Here is a 22575-nt window from a genome sequence, read left to right on the forward strand (position 1 = left end):
GATGCATTAGCTCCACAATAATATAAAGAATATAATATGAATCGACAACATATACTTTATGAATGAACTCACAGTACTATATGCCTGAATAACTCTAATTTTACTAGTTTATACGTTGTACGTACTTGTGGAACAAAGCGTACTATTTTTTTATGATGAATAGAGTTGTATCAATTTCTTTGACACTTTAATGATCAATTAGTATGGGAGATGCATAAATTATTGTCTTAGATTAGTATTTTAAGTTTGATGAACATTGTTGTTATGTTTGGGGTCCGAAATTCCACAAATGTTTTTGATTTCCTACATGATGTTCACATATAGTACAAAGCTTGTATGTAGGACTATTATTTTTCTCAAATGTGACCATAATTGATGTTGATGGACTATCACGTTACTCATTTCATATAATTAGCCATAAACTGAAGGAATGCCTCATAAAATGAGTTTATATTGCTGTATTGGTCCTAAAATAATATATATATATATATATATATATATATATATATATATATATATATATATATATATATATATATATATATATATATATATATAATGAAAGAAAGGGATTTTTGTTGAATTTCTGCTGAATAACACATGAATAATCCCTAAAATTACAAAAAATTTGCTGAATTTATAAAAGAAAGAGATTTTTGTCTTTGTAGATTGTGTGATCGATCGGTTGATTTTTTTTTATTAAGAACGATACAAGAGATTTGGTTGAAGAACATAAAACTAATGGACAAGAATCTTTAGTAAATGAATGCTGCTATGAAAAAAAATAATACTAAGGTTCCGTTTGATAGAATTAAGCACTGAATGCTGAATGTTGAATATACATCTGAATTATTAAGAGGCCTATCTAAGTACTGAATGTTGAAAGAATAAGTTTGTTTAGTAATTCAAAAGTCTATTATAACTGAATGATGTACTTTTACAATATTAACCTGAGAAATTGTTGAAACAAAATTCAATTACTAGTTGAATTATAAATTAATATATTTAAATTTCAGCGATTGTAACTATTAGATTATCTTTATATGAAAATAAATATATTTAAGATAAATACAATCTAAATAAACTTTTAAGATCCATAAATAAATATTAAATTATTTAATAAAATCCTAAATTTACACGTAAATTTCTAACAAATAAAAAACTAACGTATTGAATTTCTATTCCAAGATAACCCTGATATATTTTCTTGAAGATATAAAGGCTATGCCTGCTAACGTTTTCAAATTCTTTTCACATTTTCCCCAAAATGAAAATTATTTTTCTACACTATTTTCAAAAAATTTCCCCAAAACAAATTCAAATATTTCTCTCTCTAACAAACATGATTTGACCGCTACAGTGAAAATTATCTTCACTAAAATACAAAATCAAACCACTTTATCTTTTAAATTCTTCTTTCAAAATATATCACCTTTCAGACATGATTTGACTTGCTACAGTACAAATTATCTTCTCCCAAATTTATTTAATTTTCAAATTCTTCTCCCAAAACATCTTTCTCCAAAATAAAATGGAAATGGAAGCCCAAAAGCTTACCAAACACAGCCAAAATATCACGTTATTTCTTCCCCAAAAATCATTCTTGTACCCATGAAGTAAAATATACAAAAAACAATTCCCCACTTATCCCTCTTTGTTTTAAATAGAACTTCAAAATTCACAAATATTGACAAATTTGATGATTTTGTCCAAAATCATTCTTGCCTTGAATGGAGGCAGTGGTAGTGGAGTTTGACTGTCATAGTGATAATTGGGTTTTGAGTTTTCATATTTGATGAGAAAAAAAAATGGTGATTTGTAATATTAGATGTTGATATGGGCATATTTGTCTATAATCCATTCACTTTGCTCTCTGAATGAATAAGCGCCATGTTCCCAGCTGAATCGGTAAGTGATTTATGGGTTTGTTCAGATGCTAACTCCAAACACGCTGAACAAGGTAACATCCGACCGAATAGGCAATTGGCTTCATTAAACACAACCTAAGTTTGAGAGAAAGAAGAAGGCAAGCAGCAACGGCGCTCCAAAGAGAAAAATTGAAAATTAGGATAGAAATAAAATAGGTGTAAACTTGTAGTTGTGTATATAAAATGGGCTCAATACAACATAGGTCTAAATAATATTTTTAAATTAAAAAAATATGGCCCAGCCCAAAATAGAAATTATAGTGACCGAATATACATATATAATAATTTATTAATATAAAAAAAATCGGAAAATTTCAGAAAATTTTGGAAAAAGTCGGAAATATTCGGAATTATTTTGGATCGGAATTCGGAAATTCCGGAGATTTTATATCAAATTCCGATTACGATCCGATTTTTTTCGGAAAATTCGGAAATCGGATTTTTGGAAATCCGACTACAAAAAATCGCTCCGTAAGAACAAATCCCTTGTACTTGTTTGGATTAATGGATTTGACAAGAAATTTCAAATCCACACCCCTCATTTTTTATTATTTTTTGAGCGATCGTGGTGGATTTCAAATAACTCCAAATTGATTCCTCAAATCAAATCTCCCTCCAAATCCTTCCATCCAAATGGACCCAGTTATATTTTTGCTCTGCTCTGAAACTACAATAGGTGGTCTCACTCAACAACTTACCAGAAAAAAAAAACTCACTACAAACAGTTCCAAGGACACATTTTGAAATATACACCAAAGCTAAGGAATACAAATCGCAGACAAAAGGTCATATTCGACCAAAGAGCAGAGCAGCCCTTTCTAGACATAACAAAATTCTTTGCACAAATTCTCATCAACATCCGACCAAAAGAATACGGAAGAGAATAAGAAGACTCTACTACTGATTAGCGTCGGTAGCTTGAGCGTTATTAATACTAGAACTATCACTTCCTCCGCTTGTAGGTAAAGAAACATTCCCTTGGTACATTGCCGGTGGTGCAAACATTGGCGGTGGTGCACAATGGTTTTGGGCTCAAATTCGTACATGGCTATCTCGTTTCTCATGCTAGCGTGAGTTAAGGCCTTAATGTATGTTTTGATGTAATAAACAAGCAGCCCTTCTTGAATTAATAAATAAACTATTTGTATAAATTATATATCATTTGATTTTATTCCTAACAGATTAATAAGAATACAGTTTCTTATTCGTCCCACATTGGTTGTGGTAGTCATAAACGCTAGAGAAATAGACTATAAAATAAGAGGGCCCGTTATCGTAGAAGCCCATACCTTTCTCGGCCTTTTGGCTAAGATCAAGTGTAGTATCTGTTCTTATCAGTTTAATATCTGATATGTGAGCCATCGGCTCACACGATATTAAATTCATTTTTTTAGGGGGAAGGTCCATCAAGGCAGCTTGCTGTCTGGGCCTCCGTGCGTCGCCCATGCGTTGCACTACTGCACGGGCCTGGCGCACCCCATCAAATCTAGTTAAAATTTTACTTTTTAGGGTAACCACTAACAACGTGCAAGTAATTATGTTTATTAGTTTATCCAAAATTGTAAAATAAATAGTTAAAATGTGAGTAAACTGTAAAAAGTAGCCCTAATCTCCAAATACCTCAGTAAAGTTGAAAGAAATTGCGTCTAATGAAAAGGCTTTACAACCATGAGTCGGTTTGGTTCCTAGATCATTGTAAAATGACTCTTCGTTCAGTTGGCAACTGCGCTTTGGCATAATAAACGAGAGAAGAATTGAAGCACTTCGAGTTATGCGTCAAGTATGAGTATGAAAGAAGAGAAGAGACTGCGAACAAAGGGGACGTTATTTTATCGGATAATAACTGCAAAATGAGGGACTGAGCATGCAAGACCATGTTGAATAAAAGTTGGCAGATGATTGGTGAGTGTGGTGGAGGTCTTGGCCGGTTGAGGAGGTGAAGAGGGAGACCGAGTTTTTTTTGTTCAACTGATTGCTCTTCTACTGTGCGCATGACACATTAGCTTGAGGTAAGGATTACAGGGTTGATGCAATAGATATAGAGCCTCTCTCTGCACATAATTTCTGAGAAAACCAAACATAAATAGAAAGTTGTAATGTCATGAGTATAAATCCAAGGGGAAGAAATGTGTGTTTTTATTATTCATTGTCACAGAAAGCAGCCGAATGTTTTTTGATCAAATTGGCTATTCATTATTGTCCCACATCGATAAAGAGTTCATATAATGGAGAAGAGAAGTGAATATAAAATGGGAATCCCTTCTTAGATTTTAAGTTATGCAGCCGCGCGGTGAACACATAGCGAACTATTCTTTCGCCTTTTACTAAAGAATACCGTGTGTTCGCCGCAATTCAAGCGGCATACGCCACTTTTTGTAGGGTGTCTCTCTATATTGAGTGAACCCACCAACTCTAGTTAAATATCTCAGTTGTGCTTTGGGGCTGTTCATTAAATATTTCAGTTATGCTTTGGGTGCGTTCATTTTGTAGTTATGTTTTGTTAAGGTTGTAGTCATAATGAAATTTTTGAATTTCACCAATTTCGATCAAAATACATCTAAATTTGGAACCGCATTTTTTTCATTTCGATTTTTTATTCTTCCAAATTTATTTGTAATGGAATTGGAAGGTATATAAAATTGCTGGAAATTCCGAGTTCCGCTCCAATTTTATTTCTGAATATTTCTATGGTGTTTCCAAATATATAATATAATTTTATGATATATTTTGTCATTCAATATATGTTGTATTTTATATGAAAAACACAAATACCGAAGGTTCCAGTAAATTAAAATCTTAGAAAATATTTTTTGGTATCAGAAACGCGTTTTGTCGAACCCTCTTTTGGATATTCTTATATTTCCTGCAAAATTAAAAAAAAATAGAAGAATATTGCGAAAATTTCCATTTACATCTCAATGTGGAACAAACAATTATAAACTAATGTAATTTCTGAAATTTTTGAAATTCCGCTGATTTTGAGGCATTCTGAAATTGGAATGAGTTTTTGCATTGTGATTTTTTTGGAACGAAAATTGAAAACCATTTTTACTTGGGGTAACTACATATAAATCCCCAAACTCAAACTTAAAGCGCGGATCAATCCCTACATATGTTTCATAGGCGTATCAGTCCATAATACAAAGTTTAACATGCAGTTCAATCCCTAGGGGCAGGTGAAAAGTTTAAAATAGTTATTACTTTAATCTAAAGTTAGATATCTTTTCCTTTTCTCTCTCTACATTATCTCTTTCATCTTTTCTCTTTTTCTTTGTCTCTTCCTTGCCCGTTCCAATTCCGCTTTCTGTTATTTTTCTTCAAACAACAAACGAAACAATAAGAACAAAGAAAATGAAGAACCAAAGTAGTAGAAGAAGAAAAAAGCAAAAAGAAAAGAGGAAAGAGACACATTTTCGAAGAATGATGAAGGGGAAGAAACAAGATTTGATTTTTTCCCATAATCATTATATCGGTTCCAATATATGTTATTTTGTTGTTTGAGTTTGCAAATATCATTATTTATTGTCGAATTGCATGATTTTGAACACTTCCTCTCCTAAGTATTCTTCTTCGGCGACATTAGCATGTCCCCAAATCCCAAAGCATTTTTAGTCCTAACAAAGATTTGATGTATGATGTTTGATGACTTTGATATAAGATATGGGAAATAGGCTTATTGCATTATTCATTGTGGTGTGCCGTAGTATATGCCATATGCAAAAATGGTATTGCTAGTGCATTTGAATGGTGTTGAAAAAGAGTATTATAAGTACTGGTAGTAGAACTTTATAGTACATTGTATTTGTGATAATTGTATTTATGTGTATATAGTTGCAGGAATTTGTCCTTTTGTTGTAGAGCTAATAATATTATCGGTTATCTCTACTCGTACTTTTATATTTGCAAAAACATTTTACCATATGTTTTGATGAATTGCACTGACCTGTTGAACACATGGTACTATATTTTGTGATGAATTGAGTTTATATGGTTGACTTGGCCCCAGAATAATATAAATAATATAAACGTACCATACTAATGAACAACAATTACTTTCTAGTTTATTCGAAGATACCGTATCAACCTTAGAACTGTACTTCACATGTGTATTCAATGTACTTACATGTTTCACACATCGAACTATAGTTTGTGATGAATTGAGTTGTACCAATTTCCTTGACACTTTATTGATCAATTAGTATGAGAGATGCGTAAATTATGTTTTAGATGAGTATTTTAAGGTTGGTGAGCATTAGTGTTGCGTTTGGAGTACAAGATGTTATAAATATGTTGAATTTCATACATGATACTCATAAGTGTACAAGACACCATGAATTGTTGGATATGTTACATGATACTCATATAAGTGTATAAGGCTCATGTGTGGAGCTAATATTTTACTCAAATGTTGCTATAATCGATGTCGATCCACTCTTACATTGTCTCATGTCATGTTAATAGTCTAAAAATGAAGAAATGTGTCTTAAAATGATATTTTATGGATACATTTGCTCCACGATAATATAAATAATATAGTATGACGACAACATATACTTTATGAATGAACTCATAGTACTATATGCATGAATAACCCTAATTTTACCAGTTTATACATTGTACTTGTGGAACAATTCATACTATTTTTTTTATGAATAGAGTTGTACCAATTTCTCTGACACTTTAATGATCAATTAGTATAGGAGATGCATAAATTATGTCTTAGATGAGTATTTTAAGTTTGGTGAACATTGGTGTTACGTTTGGAGTCCAAAGTTCCACAAATGTTTTTGATTTCCTACATGATATTCACATATATTACAAGGCTTGTATGTAGGACTAGTATTTTTCTCAAATGTGACCATAATTAATGTTGATGAACACCCACGTTACTCATTTCAAATAATTAGTCATAAAATGAAGGAATGCCTCATAAAATGAGTTTATATTGTTGTATTGCTCCCAAAATAATATATATAATGCAAGCGTAACATATTAACGGAGAACATCTACTTTGTCATTGAAAGAAGCATACCCTACGAATGGACAACACGTGCACCACCGGTGTAATGCATGTACTTTCCTGTAGAATAAATTGTACCATAATTATAATGAACTAAATTGTACCAATTTCATAAAAAATTTAGTGATCAGTGAGTGTGTGAGAAACATAAAATATATTTAATAACTATTTTAAGATTGATGAACAATGGTATTACGATTAGAGTTCAGAATGCCACAAAATACCAACATGATACTCACATAGACAACACGTACTTCAACACGTATTTATTGAAATCACTCAAAGAATATATTAAAAATTAAATTAACTCAAATTTTCTATCTATCCAACAGAAGCATGAATTTGTATCTCAATTTAGAACTTGGCACATAAAATACCAATCATTAACTCGGTTTATTCATTACCATTGACCTTTATACTTATAGAAAATTACGGTTCCATTTGGATGGAGGGATTTGGAGGGGAATTTGAAATCCATAATAACAAATCTCCTATACTTGTTTGGATTGAGGAATTTGACAAGGAATTTCAGATCCACACCCCTCCCTTTTGATTGATTTTTGAGCAATTGTGGTGGATTTCAAATAACTCCAAATCGGTTCCCCAAATCAAATCACCCTCTAAATTCAAATGGACCAAATGGACCCTGTATGTTTTTGCTCTGCTCTGAAACTACAATAGGTGGTCTCACTCAACAACTTACCAGAAAAAAACTAACTACAAACAGTTCCAAGGCACATTTTGAAATATACATCAAAGCTAAGGAATACAAATCGCAGACAAAAGGTGATATTCGACCAAAGAGCAGAGCAGCCCTTTCTAAACATAACAAAATTCTTTGCACAAATTCTCATCAACATCCGACCAAAAGAATACGGAAGAGAATAAGAAGACTCTACTACTGATTAGCGTCGGTAGCTTGAGCGTTATTAATACTAGAACTATCACTTCCTCCGCTTGTAGGTAAAGAAACATTCCCTTGATACATTGGCGGTGGTGCAAACATTGGCGGTGGTGCACCCCCACTTGGCATTCCAGGAATCATCGGAGGAGGGGGTGGAAGCCCCCCTGGTCTTTGTAGACCATTCATCTGACCTGGCATAGGAGCTCCCGGTGGTAGCACCATTTGCGGCATCTGAGGTGGCGCATAGCCTCCTGTTTGAAACGAAAGGGAGGTTATGTATATTATCAGATATACAGATGAACCAAAATCTCTAATTGCATAGGCACATGTAAAAGAAATGAGTACAAGAAAAATAATAGATGCACGTAGATTCCAAATAATGAAGAAAGGGTATTCTTGGAATTTTGACGTACCAGGAGCACCGGGTGGCCGGGGCAAAACAGGAGGTCTAAATTGCATACCGAGAGGATACTGGCCTGGAAGAGGCATGGGCATTAAACCGGGCCTCATTTGAATCGGATTATAAGCAACACCTGGTGGGGGTCTAAATGCACCTAGATGTTCCTTCACTTTTTGGTCTATCAAACTTTGATTTAATTGTGCCTCGTATTGTTGGTAGTATGTTCGTACATTCGCCTGCGAAACAATACATGATGATTATATTATTATCAATATAACCTAACTTAGTACCCCCGTTAAAGTAAGTTACGGCAAATTCATGACGGGTAAAGAGATTAATTACCTTGTGCTTGTATCCTGCATTATGCTGTTTTCTCACCGAAGGCTGCAAATAACACACCAACATTTTTTTAAATTAGGATTTTCAAGACGAGGTGAATTAATTAATTAACCCCCTGCCCTAACGAAACAAGCAAATCAATAAGTAAACAAAGCTAAAAGAAGATCGTAACTGAGTAGATGGAAAATTCATCCACATTTATCGTGCAAAATATCCAAAACCCTCTATCCATTTCGCAACATATTTAATATCAAAAATTAATACCTCCCGGCCGGTGCAGTAAACATCGTAAGCATGTATTTCTCAAGTAATTAGCTAAGCATAAACAAAAATCACGAACAACTAAATCTAATTAAAAAAAAAAAAAAAAAACAAGTGAAAAGAGAGAAATTCAAGAAACAAGACTCACGGAATCATGCGTCAGATAAGTGTCGCAGTAGTCACAGTAATACCTGAAGATTAAGAAAAATAATAGGAAAAAAAAATTAATTAATTCAGATGTAGAAAAAAAACAAAAAAACGCCACAAAATTGAGGATGCGCGCAATCAGAGAAAAATAAATGCAAGTAAATAAAGAAATTATACCTGGGCATCGCGTAATCTTGAGCTAAATGTGTGAATTATCGAGATTCAATTGAGGAAGCATACAAAGAAATTTGAGGTGTTGGCAGATCGGAAGGAAGAAGAAGCAGAAAACCCTAGAGAGAGAGTACAGTTAAGAATGAGAAGCGTGATTCTGGTAATACAGACCTAACGCTTTTACTGTTTTACTTAGATGTGCTTCGGTTCGGATATCACGGTTCAAGTCTACAGAACGAACCGGGTCGGGTTTTTGGGCCGAATGTGACCGTGGCCCAAAGCTGATTCTGGAATGGCCCGGCTTTATTTTGCTTTTGCATTATGCATTTTTGCATTAGGCATCTCTCTCTCTCGACTAGTTTATATTTTGTGTTTTAATTTGTTACTAATTAAAATCTTGACTTAGATCGTAAAAATGTGATAATATTAGATTCGTATTTTCAGAAATATACTGGCAAAATAAAATATAAGTATTCAATCATATACAATCAGTGGCGACTTCAGAAAATTGTTATAGCGGAGTTTCGTGGGCAGCGTCTCTGAAAAAAGAATAAAAAAAAATTAGGATTTTTTTACATTAATGTAGATTTTGGGAGACTAATAAATATATATAGTGGAGAATTTCTCAATTGAAGATTGGCTAAGATGGACTCAGAGTTAAATGCAAAAACTCCTCCTGTGTTAATCCTAAAGACCAAAAAACCCCCTGAGATAAAAAAAGTGACAAAAAACCCCCTGTAATCAATAGTCAAAGCCATACACCCCCCTAATCTTTATGCGTGTCATTCACTCGCTGTGTGTGCGATTACTTGTGTGATTTTTGTACATTTTGTGCGTGAAAGGACAAAATTACCCCTCTGAATCAAAACTCATGAAACAATTAAACTACTCATGAATTTTTAATAATATTTAAATTTAAACAAATAAAATGAAAAAATATAAATTATATTTAAACATATTAAAAAACGAAAAAAAATTAAAATGGCATAGAAATATGAATTTTTAATAATATTTAAATTTAAACAAATAAAATGAAAAAAATATAAATTATATTTAAACATATTCAGAAAGAAGAAAAAAAATGAGGAGAAGGGTAGCAACAATGGTGGAGAAGGGTAGCAAGGCGAGGAAAGAGGAGGTCGTCTCTAGGGAGTACACAATCAACCTTCACAAGCGCCTCCATGGATGGTCTCTTCTTTCTCTCTCTAAAACACATACATGTAGAGAGAGAAATGCATATTTATGTCTTATGTTCGTGACTGCGAGGATAATTTAGATCTTCATTAGTTTGCTTGATAATTTTTTTTTTTCATTTTTGTACTGCTGCAATTAGGGTTTGATGAATCAAATTGGTCTGTGCATGATTTTTCTTTGTTCAGTGTGATATTTTCATCATTTTTGTATGTCGAAGATGTCTGAAAGGCATCTAATTCTTTAATGCTTCATTTGATTCTGGGTGAAAATGCTTCAATTTTTTTAATGTTTTATGTTGATTATGGGTAAATTAGAAATTTGCTTTAGAAATTAGAAATTTTTTTAATGTTTTATGTTTTTAATTCTTGGTTGCCGGAGAGAGGTTTCAGCCCATGAACGGAGCCGGCGACGACAGTGGTGGGGTGGGGTGAGTGAGGTGAGCAGAGAATTAAAAAAAAAAGTGTGTTTTTGTGTGTCTGTGTTTTTTTTGATTTGGGGAAGAGGGTATAATTGAAAGTATTAGGGACTGAATTGAAAATTTTAACAACTTCATTTGGGTCATAAAATTTTTGTGGTTGGACAGATTTATCCGAGGGTTTATTCGTCTTTTCCGAGCGGTCAACGGATAAAAATAAAATGGGTCGAGTATGCTTGTTTAAACACTTGTCGGGGGGGTTTTGTCACTTTTTTTATCCCGGGGGGGTTTTTGGTCTTTAGAATTAACACAGGGGGTGTATTTGCATTTAACTCGATGGACTCACCCTTGTATACAACATAGAAATTAAAGTTACTTGAGTGGCAAAACTTTGTTCCAAGGTCTTGTTGACCTTACAACTTCGGGGGGTGACTTGCAATTTTGTCGACTTTTCATAAATCCCATGAATAGCATAAATTTATGAATTCGAGCTTATATATTTTTGTTGGGTAGTTTATATATTTTGTAGGTCGAAATTAATATTTTCCTCGGAATGATACTTCCCTATATCGATGGCCTAAAATCTAGATCGCGCGACATATGTGTAATTGCAATTTTTAAAATCTACACAAAGGATTTTATTACAAGGATTTGTGGTAATAAACGAAAAAATATAGGGTCGATTACAAAAGACCCCTTAACTCAAGCTAAATTATGAAAAATACCCTCATTTATCCATAATTACTAAAACTCCCCGACGTTTGTTTCCATCTTACATCGACCCCCTTAAGGTGTATTTTTTGAAAATGTCAATTCTACCCTTGCAGACGTGACATTTTTGTATTCTAATTTTTGAACATAAAAATTACCCAATCTAGTGTTTCTCCCCCTCCGATGCACGGGGTGATATTTCAAAAGTCAAAAAAAAAAAAAAAAAAAATTAAACGCGTGACACTGAAATGAGTATATTTGAAGAAAATATTAAGTGAAAAGTCATCCATAATTTGAAGAGGAAAACAAAGTTACAAAGATGTTATTAGCAGTTTCGTAGAAACATAGAAAAATATTTTTTTTACAAAGACGTCGTTGCCAAAGAAAGGGGAATAACAATGACAGTTAAGAAAAAATAAGGGTTAAATACAAAAACACCCCTGTACTATGCACTTTGTATCATTTACCCCATGTACTATCCATAGATACAAAAACCCCCCTGCTGTTATATTTTTTCCAAAATCTGACGAAAATACCCCTACAAAGCCTATAAATATAAGGGTTTGTTTAAGCCATTTTCCACTATTATTTTTTTAACATTTTCAGTCAATTTTACTTGGGAAATTTTGATATTTTTGTTTTTTTCTTCAAAACATTTAATTACTTAGATTTTTTTTTTTTTAATTTTCTGAATAAAACCTTTTATTTTCGTCATTTTGAATTTCTTCATATTTTTCTTAAATGTCTTCCGGTAGTTCAAATTCTCAACAATAATAGAATTTTAAAGATGTTTGTAATCTTAGGATGTTTGAACTACCGGAAGACATTTAAGAAAAAAAAATGAAGAAACTTAAAATGACAAATAAAAGGTTTTATTTAGAAAATTAAAAAAATCTAAGCAATTAGATATTTTGGAGAAAAAAATATAAATACCAAATTTCCCACGTAAAATTGAATGAAAATGGTAAAATATATAGCGGAAAATGGCTCAAACTATATATATATATATATATATATATATATATATATATATATATATATATATATATATATATATATATATATATATATATATATATATATATATATATATATATATATATATATATATATATATATATATATATATATATATATATATATATATATATATATATATGCTTGAGTAGGGTATCGTCATATTTTGGAAAAAATGTAATGTGAGGGGGGTTTTTGTATTTGTGGGTAGTACAGGGGGTATATGATACAATGTTCATAGTACAGGGGTGTTTTTGTATTTAACCCAAAAAATAATGATCAGAAAAATAAAAACAGTTACAAAGATGTAAGAGAAATATTTTTAAAAAATAAATAAATAATTACAACGAATAACAAAGAATGTTTGAAAAAAAAAAAAATAAAGAAAGTGACATTGCCTACGAAAGCAATGAAACATGTATTTATAGAAGAAGAAGAAAGTTAGTGTTATATCTCTATTGATACCATGATAATTTAATAAAATTAAAAGAAGATTTTCGAACGTGAATTTGCTCAGCAAAAGCCTGACAAATTCCTTTGATACTCAATTTGAAAAAATCAAATTACCCCTCTGCAAAATGCCCTCTTGAGAAATGTGGGTAGTTATATAATTAGTAAAAGTATAGTAACTATTTTATTTGCGATTTGAGAAGTTCAGAACTATTTTATTTCTAAAGCCACCCTGAAAGAAATCTGTTATTACTTTTGCGATTTTGAAAAAACTTGAAAGACCTTTTCATCTATAACACTTAAATTCTTCAGATTTAGACACAAATCTCTGTCTTTGGCAATTTATACGAAATTAGTAACTCAAAACGAAATAAAACCAGAAGTTTAACACACACACACACACACACACACACACAAACACACACACACACACACACACATATATATATATATATATATATATATATATATATATATATATATATATATATATATATATATATAATGGAAAATGGTCTCTCCGACTTACGACATACCCTTTACCATTAGAGTTTATAGAACATCGGACCCTACTATATATATAAGAAAAGACGGGGACCGATTTATACACAGTCTAGTCAAATCATCATCATCCTCCGAAGGGAGGATCATGTAGAAGATAGCAAGAACGATGTCCAAAATCCTAGTAAGAAGTACATAGATAAAACCACATAACCAACATCAAAACAATCGAAAGTTCTTCCATGCATTAGATTTCGCATGAGCACCTAGATGAATGGAGAGATGAATTAGAGGAAAATAAAGAAGTTAAAGAGAAAAATGGAGGGGAAATAACAAAGCTAAGAGAGAAATGGAGGGAAAATTGAAGGAATTGGGGCTTCTTAAATGGAAAAGACAACAATAGCCTTAGATTTCGCATGAGCAACGCATGTGGGTTCAGAACCGATCATTTTGACCTGAAAACGGGCAGAAAAGGGCAACGTAGCACAATTAATTGAATACGAACTCATGCAAAAACAATTGTTCAAGAGTGATCCGTAAAAACTTCAAAAATTCAAGTGGTTTAATGCTATTTACCCAATTTTATATCTACCATTGGAGTTGGTCTAATGGGAAGGGTTTAAAATCAACCACCTCTTTCAAAAACCATGTTTGTTACGCTTTTCAAATTTTTTTTTCTTTTTTTTTTACTATTTTCTCAAAATAAAATGATCTTTTTAAAGTTTTGGGCTAAATACAATTTACACCCTTGAAGTATACCATTTGTAACATTTATCCCACTAAAGTATCATTTGTAACACTTACCATTCTCAGATTCAAACCACCAATATAATCTTCTACATACAAATCGGGACCCCTAGTTGCAGGCCCCACCCTTTCATTCCCAAATATATCATCATTTGGCACCTCTAAACCCTCGTCATACCAGCTAGGGACACTACTGTGTACAGACGGTGGTTTATCTTCGTCTTCTTCAAATTCTTCTTCACTTTCTCGCTCATTATGTTCAACTTGATCACAATTTGTCTGGTTATGTTCTTGAGTGTCTTCTTGTATACCTGGCTATCTTCTTGTTCAGCAATACATTTATGAATATCACTTTGATTTTGACGCTGGATAGTTGGCTCCATATATCCATCATCGCATGGCCTTTCTTTTACTATATACATGCAAATAACATCGAGTCCTTCATATACATTGATCATGTCAAGTACGTCTACATCCTCCTTCAAAACACGCAAACCACTGTCTAAAGATACACCCAGGCAATCTATAATAATCGAGCACTCACAAGGAATTAAATGCTATTAGCTTATATTGTAATAACAAATAAGAAAAAAAAAAAACATGCAAGAGTATGCAGTTTGCGGCTGCTGGCGGTGGCTGCTCCTGCTAGTATTGTGGTAATTGGTAAATACTGACGATAGAGGAGAAAGAAATGGGTTGGTGGAGTAAATGTGTATATCGTAGGTTTGAAAATGAAAAAAAGTATGATTAGTGTATAATTGTTTGAAATTTGATAGAGAAAAATAAGTTATTTCAACATAAAATTGGATAAACCATAAATTCATTTCTACGAAGAGTATAGAATTCAAAAAATTACTTTAAAAAGGGAACATACACGCCATTTGTCTTTAATGGTCATTGAACCTTATACAGATTCAGAAGGTGCATAGTAGTATATAAATGGGTTGGACTTGCAGGTGCCGGTCGATCGCAAATATAAACCGACCAAATTATACATACATGGATCGGTCGACGACTTAATGAATCGACAATGGGCCGGTTATCACAACATTACTTCAGACTATCCAATCATAAAGGATTCAAAACAAATGCACTCACTTATTTTCATTGGAAAATGAGTTGCCGAGTGACAAACAAACACATGGCTATTTTCTCATTTCGCCAAAGAATGCACCAAAATTCAGATGAGTGTTGTTAATACATAATAAATAGCATCTTTCTAATAATCCCAACCCACAAAATAATTACTGGAATTCAATTGAAAATTATCGAATCACCTATTACTCGGTCGGATACAGCAAAAACGCATCATTAATTCATCTGCCTGGGGCTCTGGATATAATGCAAGGAGGCAAACGTAGTACAGCTTCCTCTGTCTCGATCGGGTCGGATCTCAATATCTACAAACCAATTAAACACCAAAAAAATAATATTTAAAGCATGTAATTAATTGAACCCAAATAATGTGGGGTGGGGTGGTGATTATTACAGGGTCTTGGAGAAGTGGTTTGGTGTCGTCTTTGGCTGGTCTGAACAAGGGTTTCTGAGCTCCTCCTTCTCTCTTTACATGTAGTATTTCAGCGTCCTTGTGTTTCATCGGAGTTTCTGATGCCTTCATTTCAGACTTTTCCCAAACCTTTACTGCCCTAACTTTCGGAAGCTGATAAAAAAGAAAGGGGATATTTCAATTTATTCTTTTTTCTTTTTTTTTTTTCAGTTTCTCGTTTAATTAATTTATTTATTTAAATTGACGGCCGCCCTTAAGTAATGTTAAATTACTAAAAAAAAATTCCACTTATGTGAGTAATTATAATCACACCTTCAACTATAAATCTTCTTACACGTACACATCCTTGCAATGTCAAATTTAGTGAAATATTTTTAATTATATGAAATGTTCTCAATTTTTTACCTGTTTTATTTTATTCGAGCTCCACATTTTGAAGCAAGGTGATCGTAAGATGTGTTTTTTGACTTGTAAATATCAGATTGTTGTGCATCAAAAACTACATTTTCGTACAAAACGAGTACAAACTAGACAACTTTCCGCTGAATCTAGAAGATTATGTTCAATTTGACACCATAAAAGTGAACGTGTAAGAAAATTTATAATTATCGGGATAGTTATAATTACCCAAGTATGAAGAGTTTTTTTGGTAACTTACCATTACCTCAGGGGTGGTTGTAATTGACCATTTATTTTTTGACAAATAAGTTATTTACTTATCCAAGTTGGATTCGTTTGGCTGAATGTAATACTATATACACTAACGTGGATAAAAAAAATATTCTGAAGTCTACCGATACTGTTTCCAAAAAAATCTGATATTGAACAAAATTGTGTTTTAATTTCGATTTTTCTGCTATTTTTTCAAAAAAAAATTACTAAAAATTCACAGAAATAAACTAAAAAAATGCAAGCCCTTATTTAATAAAATAATACGCAAAAAATGAACTAATAAAATATTCTATGAATAATAAGTATCAATTAATTTTAGTATTTGTGAATGAGTAGCCAAAATAAGATAAAATTCAATAACTTACGCACACATAAATAAATAAATAAATAGAAAAAATAAAAAATAAATAATAATAAATAAATAAATAAAGAAAAAGAGAATTTTATGTGCAAGGGAGAAATTATGAAATAATTGGATCATAAAGTGCAACAGCCTCAGCTTTATCACTTCGGAACTTATTACTCCATCTTCTACTCATTCGCGGAGTCAGGATTTTAAGTTCGAGGGGGCTAAATGCACAAAAACTTTCATGAGGGGGGCCGATAATGCTAATTATACATGATTTTTTTTACATAAAAAATAGGGATTCAAGAATGTTGGGAGAACGTGGCCCCCTCTCCCCTCTGGCCTTATGCTGGTTCCGTTCCGCTTCCGCCACTGCTTCTACTAACTAAAATCGCGTCAATTTTGGAAATCTTTACAAGTTTTTGTAAAAGTATGCTAACTATACATTCATCATGCATTTACAGTATGTCAGACATATACCTAAAAACGTCGCTCCAATATATTTATGTGTGTAGTATGTATTTCGAATTGTGAGGAGGGGTGGATATATGCAATCTCATAAGCAACACTAAATACATGATTTTCGAACAATACACTTCCAGTGGATAACACAACTTCGAGTCTTTGACAGTATAATATATACAAGGAAGTTAAGAAGAAAATGGCCATGTAAATCCAATCCCGGACCAGTTGCAAATAAGCAGGATTTTTTCATAACAGCAAATAGAAAAGTTTATCTACCCACAAATTGTGACTTTAGCAGATACGAACGTTTCAAATAATTAAGTCTCTTTATATCCTTATAGTGTCCGGCACCTCACTACTAACGAGATGTTTTTTTTACGGGGTGTCAAGTGTCAAACCATAAAGGAATATATATATGCCTACTACTTCTTCCTCTTATCTCTTTCACACACCTTCCATTTAATACCACAGATCAAACCCCTTCCAGTTAATATAATACTCGGACTAAATTCATAAATTACTCGGGATGATTCTTGCTCGAGGTAAAACCAATGTTTCATTTTTATTTTTTTCTAATGTTTCTCTGCCTACAAAGTCAAAGAATGTGAATTAAGTTTTCCCTCATTAGATTATGCTAAGCTGCCAGCTAAGAGAATATAACGATATTTTGCACATCTCCTAGACCAATTCATCAATTCTCTCAAAAACACTTTGAGCCTGATACGAACATACCCAATCAACAATATTCTTTCAAACAGGTTCAGATTTTTTAGAGAGAGAAAAAAAAATGACAAATAGATTGATCCAAGTAGCATATACCTTTGCTTACCAGATACTTAAGGGGGAAATATATCAAGCCACCGCCCACAAGTTTGAGATGTGTAGAGCAAACTTATACACAATCATGAGAAACACCAGAATAACCTTCGATAACCTGAAACCAAATATAACAGGAATAAATTACTCGTGATAAAATACTAGTTTTACCATAAGTCAATGAATAAAAAAAATATACCTAAAATCATGTCAACGGGATGGGGCACACTAAGGAAAACATTATTCACGTTAGTCTCTGAAGATTCTGGAAAATACACAACAATAAGGAACACGATAATTAGAAAAAATAACCGTTACTATAACCACCATCATAGAAACCGACTTCTTTTATATAGATGACGGCAAGGCTAATATAACCTCCAGGAAGCCAGCATTTAGGTAAGCTCAAAAGAAAGATCACACAGAAAGTCAAGTGTTCCATAACAAATCCTGTCAATTTTTTTTCATGAAATTCACACAACAATTATTCTTCATCTGAATAAAAATAAATCAATAAATAAATCAATTTTTCTAATTGGCAACAATTTTACAAACTACAAGTACAATGACACAAATTCAATGAAGAATAAACATGTTTACGGGACTTGATCCCACGAGGATGGATATTGGGCGTAACAGTTGTGTCCACCCAACAACCTTCCCCCCATTTAAGATCTCGTGTTAGGGGTTCGTGCTTCGTATAATTTAGCTCCCATCCATAGCTTAACCTAAAGTTAATAAGGTTTGCTTTGCTTGTTTTCCCTTTTAAGTTGAACCTTCAACTTTTTACCACCTAACTGAAAGCCGTTCATCGTGTTAATTGCACTCTGTGCAGCGGCCGGTGAATCGTAACTCACAAATCCTACATTATATTACAGCAAACTAATTAGACAAAGAGCAAAATAAAAAATGAATTAAAAAAGATAAACAGTGGTGCTTGCATTAGATTATAGCAAACTTAGACAGTTCATACCGAAACATTTGCTGACACCAGTTGCTTTGTCGACAAAAACCTTGGCACTCAATACCCTACCAAAACGCTGGAAGGCATTTGCAAGCTCGTCATCACCAAATTCTTGAGGAATGTGGTAAATGAACAAATTTGCTCCAGGTGGACCTGTTATCCAACAAATGTGTATATTTACAAAAAGGGGATAACAATAATAATTTAAAAATAAAAATAAAATAAAATATAAAAAACTAGGGAAAAAAATAATAAATGTCCAAGGACCTTCGGTCTGACCCCCAGAACTGGTACTGACACTTGAGGATGCTGCAGAAGAAGTTCCCAATTGGCGATTAGTGATAATTCCTCCACCAGGATATGTTGCGACGGGATATTGAACCGCTGGATAAGCAGATCCTAAATTGTAACTCGTTGGATAATTTCTTGCCGCCAATCCGGTTGAAAGATCGGGTGTTACTCCACGTACAGCGCCGCCACTTCCCTGGTTGTTTATAGGTGGAACCAAATTGGCAAAGGCATGTTGGTTCTGCAATTGCGGTATCCGGTAGTGCATCAGTCCGTAAGTCCCCTGTGCCTACAAAAAGGCGACAGTAAAATTAATAATATTAAAGGAGAAAAGTAGTCCGTTAAGTAAGAAGGAGAAACACAAACCTGATAACCGTATCCATTATATGCAGGCATGTAGCCCATTTGCAGTGCACCGTACATAGGTGGATGCTGCTGCATGGAATCGGCGGTTTGTATATTGGACGTCTGTGAGAGAACTTTTTGAGCTTTTCGAGCCTGTCTTTCCTTTTCTGTATCGGCCCATTTCACCACCAAAGGAATAGTTGAACCCTGTCAATTAACAATCAATTTTGACGAATGTTTAATTGGCTTAGCTATAAAGAATAAATTAGAATACTTTCATTAAAATTATATTTTAGACTTTATATTATATCAAATAAAATTTTCAGGAGAAATAAAGTCTAAAATAGTTTACATGTGTTCATAAGCATAAACTGGTAAAGTGACACACACCTCCATTTTATGCTTTCCGTTGAGGGCTTCTATTGCTTCAAGTGCTTGCTCTTTCGTCTCAAATTTTAGAAAAGCACAACCTGCAACAATCAAGCTATTCGTTAAATTAAAACCAAAGTGGATAACCACATATTTCATTATATTAACGTATTACTCAAAATAAATCTCAAAAAGAAAAGAAAAAAAAAAAAAAACATTCACCTTTGCTAGTTAATTGGGAACCTCTGAGTATTTGCAAGTCTCTTATTGTTCCGTAGTCCGAAAATAGAGTAGACACCTCATCATCAGATACATTTTTTGGTAGCATGCCAACAAACAGCTTGTGCTCTGAAATTTTCGTTCGGAAATAAAGAATACATTGGAACCCAAAAATCACTATTAATATATGAAAGAACCACGATAAGAGGAAAAAGGATTCAATTGAGGGAACTAGCAGCATCATATATGAACCAATCACATATGACGAATAAATACGAACATTTGATAAAATAATAAAATGAAGATTATATTTACACCTAGCCTTTCCAACTCGCCATCAGCATACTTCACTTGCAGCGGACTGGATGCCTGAATTAGACACAAAGAACATCTTGCCTTTATATCAAAACGAGAAAATAGGGAACAAATCAAGCTATAAAAGAAAAACAAAATACAGATACATAGCTCTTAGATAAATCCTGACTAAATAATAAATCGTTCAATAGCATCAATTTACACCTATATTCGAAAAAAGATGGAGGATATGATTAAATTTATAAATATACGTATACCCACCTCTTCTGTCGAAAAGTAAGATGAACACACGAAATTTTTAACCGGTTACTCAAAAGTGAGATGTACGTCATTTTAATAAGTTATACCGCACACTCACAATCCAAATCGATTTCTCAAATTTGGCAACTTTACTGCATTGAAGAGCCTTACAATTTACAGGGATTTCAAACAGAAATCCAATGTAGCATCCATGAAATAGTACCATAATCTACGACGTGTATCTTTCCATAACATTTAATTAATAAAACCATAAATGCGAGAAATTATCGAGTAAGCAAATCAAAGTACTAGTGAAGTAGAACTATTCATTCATTTAAGGAAAGTTAATTTGCCAGATCAGATAATTATTCCTTTTTACTTTTGGGTGGCCTTTTGTCCAACACTAAATCAAGCTAAACAAACACTGTCACCTCCAACCACAGTCAATACACATTTTGCCTAATTTACAAACTTCAAATTAACACAAATACAGCACTCACCCCGGGCAGCGTCTTCTTGTTATGACACGCATTTATTGTCTTGTCTGCTTCCTCTCTCGACGGGCATATCACGAAACAGCATCCTGAAAATTAAAATTCAAAAAAAAAAAAAAAAAAAAAAAAAGACCCACCCTCCAAAAATTAGGGATTTCAAACTGTGTGAAAATCGTGGAAATCGCACATTGTGTGATCCGTTGAAGAAATTAAAAACCTCGGGAAGCGCGCGTGGCCTTGTCTTTGATAATGTTGACTTCGTCGACGAGAGCGAATTCTCTGAACATTGCGAGAAGCTGCGACTCCGTCATGAGCTTCGGCACTTGTCCTACGAACAGCTTCACGCTCTCTCCTTCCGCCATTGCCGCCGCCGTGATACAATTAGTACTTTCTCTCTCTACAAATTTATCTTCTTCAGAGATTTCTTCAACTGTTTGACAAAATGCCTCTGAGAAGAGGTGTGATCTGAAATAATCAACGAGTGTGTTATTTTTTTTATATTTTTATATTTCTGAGCCGAGTCTTCGCTCCTGAGGAAGGGGGTAATTGGGAATTCTCTAGATGGCAAAGTTGGGATCTTATGTGAATTTTTTTTATTATTATAATCGAATCCAATGGGCACTGCCCTCGGATTCTGGTTTTATTTACGGGGTTTGCCACTCGTTTCGATTTTTTTTTTACTGATCGACGGTTAAGCAGGGCTGAAGTAAAAAGTCGGCGATTGACTGTGGTAACTTTGTAATAGATTCTACTGACTGGTTTGGTTTGGTTTGGTTTTGTACTAACAATGATTAAAAGATTTATGGCTGTCTTTCTGAAGGGGCTGAATTATTCTCCGGGTTCAATTTTCCTTTTTTATTACGGTCAATGTGCTGAAAACGTACGGTGATCATACTTGAATTTTAAATGACAGCTAGTAAACCTGTATTCTTTTTGCAATTGCTGATTTAATTTTAATTTTGATTCATGTGGTTTTTATGCATAAGTCCCCAACCAAGCATGTTTATTATTCTAGGTTTAGAGGACATATCGCTTTCACCAATAAACACATCCCTTTAATATTAATATTTATTATAACTAAAGGAAACATTCATGTATATCTCAATATTACCCTCAACTATTTATACTCAATTCTTAATTGTAACCCCAATTTATCAATTTTGACCACAAAAATTCAATTTTGACTTTTTTTGGAGCATAATTTAATATGCTCAAATTTCATCATTAACTTAATTTAATCTCAATTTGACCTCGAATTTCACAAATTATTCAATTTTGACCCAAATTTTTTTTTTTCAAAAAACAAATTTCAAAAAAAAAAATTTTTGCC

The 22575-nt window shown here is 33.0% G+C and overlaps 3 protein-coding genes and 2 non-coding genes across 8 annotated transcripts; 2 read left to right on the forward strand and 3 right to left on the reverse strand.

The window, feature by feature from the left end:
• The first annotated feature begins 3213 nt into the window (after positions 1–3213).
• LOC148765362 (U2 spliceosomal RNA) lies at positions 3214–3409 on the forward strand. The gene has a single exon (XR_016030017.1). It is a non-coding gene; the product is annotated as a U2 spliceosomal RNA (small nuclear RNA).
• Positions 3410–4209: 800 nt separating this feature from the next.
• LOC148765363 (U5 spliceosomal RNA) lies at positions 4210–4330 on the forward strand. Its single transcript, XR_016030001.1, has one exon. It is a non-coding gene; the product is annotated as a U5 spliceosomal RNA (small nuclear RNA).
• Positions 4331–7547: 3217 nt separating this feature from the next.
• On the reverse strand, positions 7548–9442 carry LOC105957240 (U1 small nuclear ribonucleoprotein C). Its single transcript, XM_012981169.2, has 5 exons — positions 9177–9442; positions 9001–9043; positions 8595–8636; positions 8266–8488; positions 7548–8103 (listed from the first exon to the last, which is right to left on the reverse strand). The coding sequence occupies exons 1-5, from the start codon at positions 9182–9184 to the stop codon at positions 7847–7849; spliced, it is 573 nt and encodes a 190-aa protein (XP_012836623.1). The 5' UTR covers positions 9185–9442; the 3' UTR covers positions 7548–7846.
• A 5011-nt stretch (positions 9443–14453) lies between these two features.
• LOC105957231 (uncharacterized) lies at positions 14454–15914 on the reverse strand. Of its 4 annotated transcripts, none has more exons than XM_088813234.1 (3): positions 15695–15914; positions 15502–15605; positions 14454–14684 (listed from the first exon to the last, which is right to left on the reverse strand). In XM_088813234.1, the coding sequence occupies exons 1-2, from the start codon at positions 15821–15823 to the stop codon at positions 15522–15524; spliced, it is 213 nt and encodes a 70-aa protein (XP_088669360.1). In that variant the 5' UTR covers positions 15824–15914; the 3' UTR covers positions 14454–14684; positions 15502–15521. The 4 variants fall into 4 exon arrangements, with proteins under 4 accessions (XP_088669360.1, XP_088669359.1, XP_088669358.1 ...); XM_088813233.1 differs by having other exon boundaries at positions 14454–14686; positions 15499–15605; XM_088813232.1 differs by having other exon boundaries at positions 15483–15605.
• A 2514-nt stretch (positions 15915–18428) lies between these two features.
• Positions 18429–21825, reverse strand: LOC105957241 (RNA-binding protein BRN2). Its single transcript, XM_012981170.2, has 9 exons — positions 21463–21825; positions 21252–21334; positions 20514–20565; positions 20200–20325; positions 19999–20078; positions 19630–19815; positions 19243–19552; positions 18985–19128; positions 18429–18873 (listed from the first exon to the last, which is right to left on the reverse strand). Exons 1-9 carry the CDS (start codon positions 21605–21607, stop codon positions 18746–18748), a joined length of 1254 nt encoding a protein of 417 aa, XP_012836624.2. The 5' UTR covers positions 21608–21825; the 3' UTR covers positions 18429–18745.
• Positions 21826–22575: the final 750 nt, after the last annotated feature.

Source organism: Erythranthe guttata, chromosome 14 (genome assembly GCF_056151865.1).
Source record: "Erythranthe guttata isolate IM_541 chromosome 14, IM_541, whole genome shotgun sequence".
NCBI classification, from domain to species: domain Eukaryota; kingdom Viridiplantae; phylum Streptophyta; class Magnoliopsida; order Lamiales; family Phrymaceae; genus Erythranthe; species Erythranthe guttata.

Excerpts from the sequence above, each read along its gene's own strand:
- LOC105957231 (XM_088813234.1), bottom strand. The coding sequence starts at position 15,823 with ATGAAGGCATCAGAAACTCCGATGAAACACAAGGACGCTGAAATACTA. Across the intron at positions 15,606-15,694 it reads AACCACTTCTCCAAGACCCT|ATATTGAGATCCGACCCGAT; the intron begins GTAATAATCACC and ends ATTGGTTTGTAG.
- LOC105957241 (XM_012981170.2), bottom strand. The coding sequence starts at position 21,607 with ATGGCGGAAGGAGAGAGCGTGAAGCTGTTCGTAGGACAAGTGCCGAAG. Across the intron at positions 21,335-21,462 it reads GGCCACGCGCGCTTCCCGAG|GATGCTGTTTCGTGATATGC; the intron begins GTTTTTAATTTC and ends TTTAATTTTCAG. Across the intron at positions 19,553-19,629 it reads ATAATGGATACGGTTATCAG|GCACAGGGGACTTACGGACT; the intron begins GTTTGTGTTTCT and ends GCCTTTTTGTAG.
- LOC105957240 (XM_012981169.2), bottom strand. Across the intron at positions 8,489-8,594 it reads ATGCAGGATACAAGCACAAG|GCGAATGTACGAACATACTA; the intron begins GTAATTAATCTC and ends ATTGTTTCGCAG. Across the intron at positions 8,104-8,265 it reads CCGGCCACCCGGTGCTCCTG|GAGGCTATGCGCCACCTCAG; the intron begins GTACGTCAAAAT and ends CGTTTCAAACAG.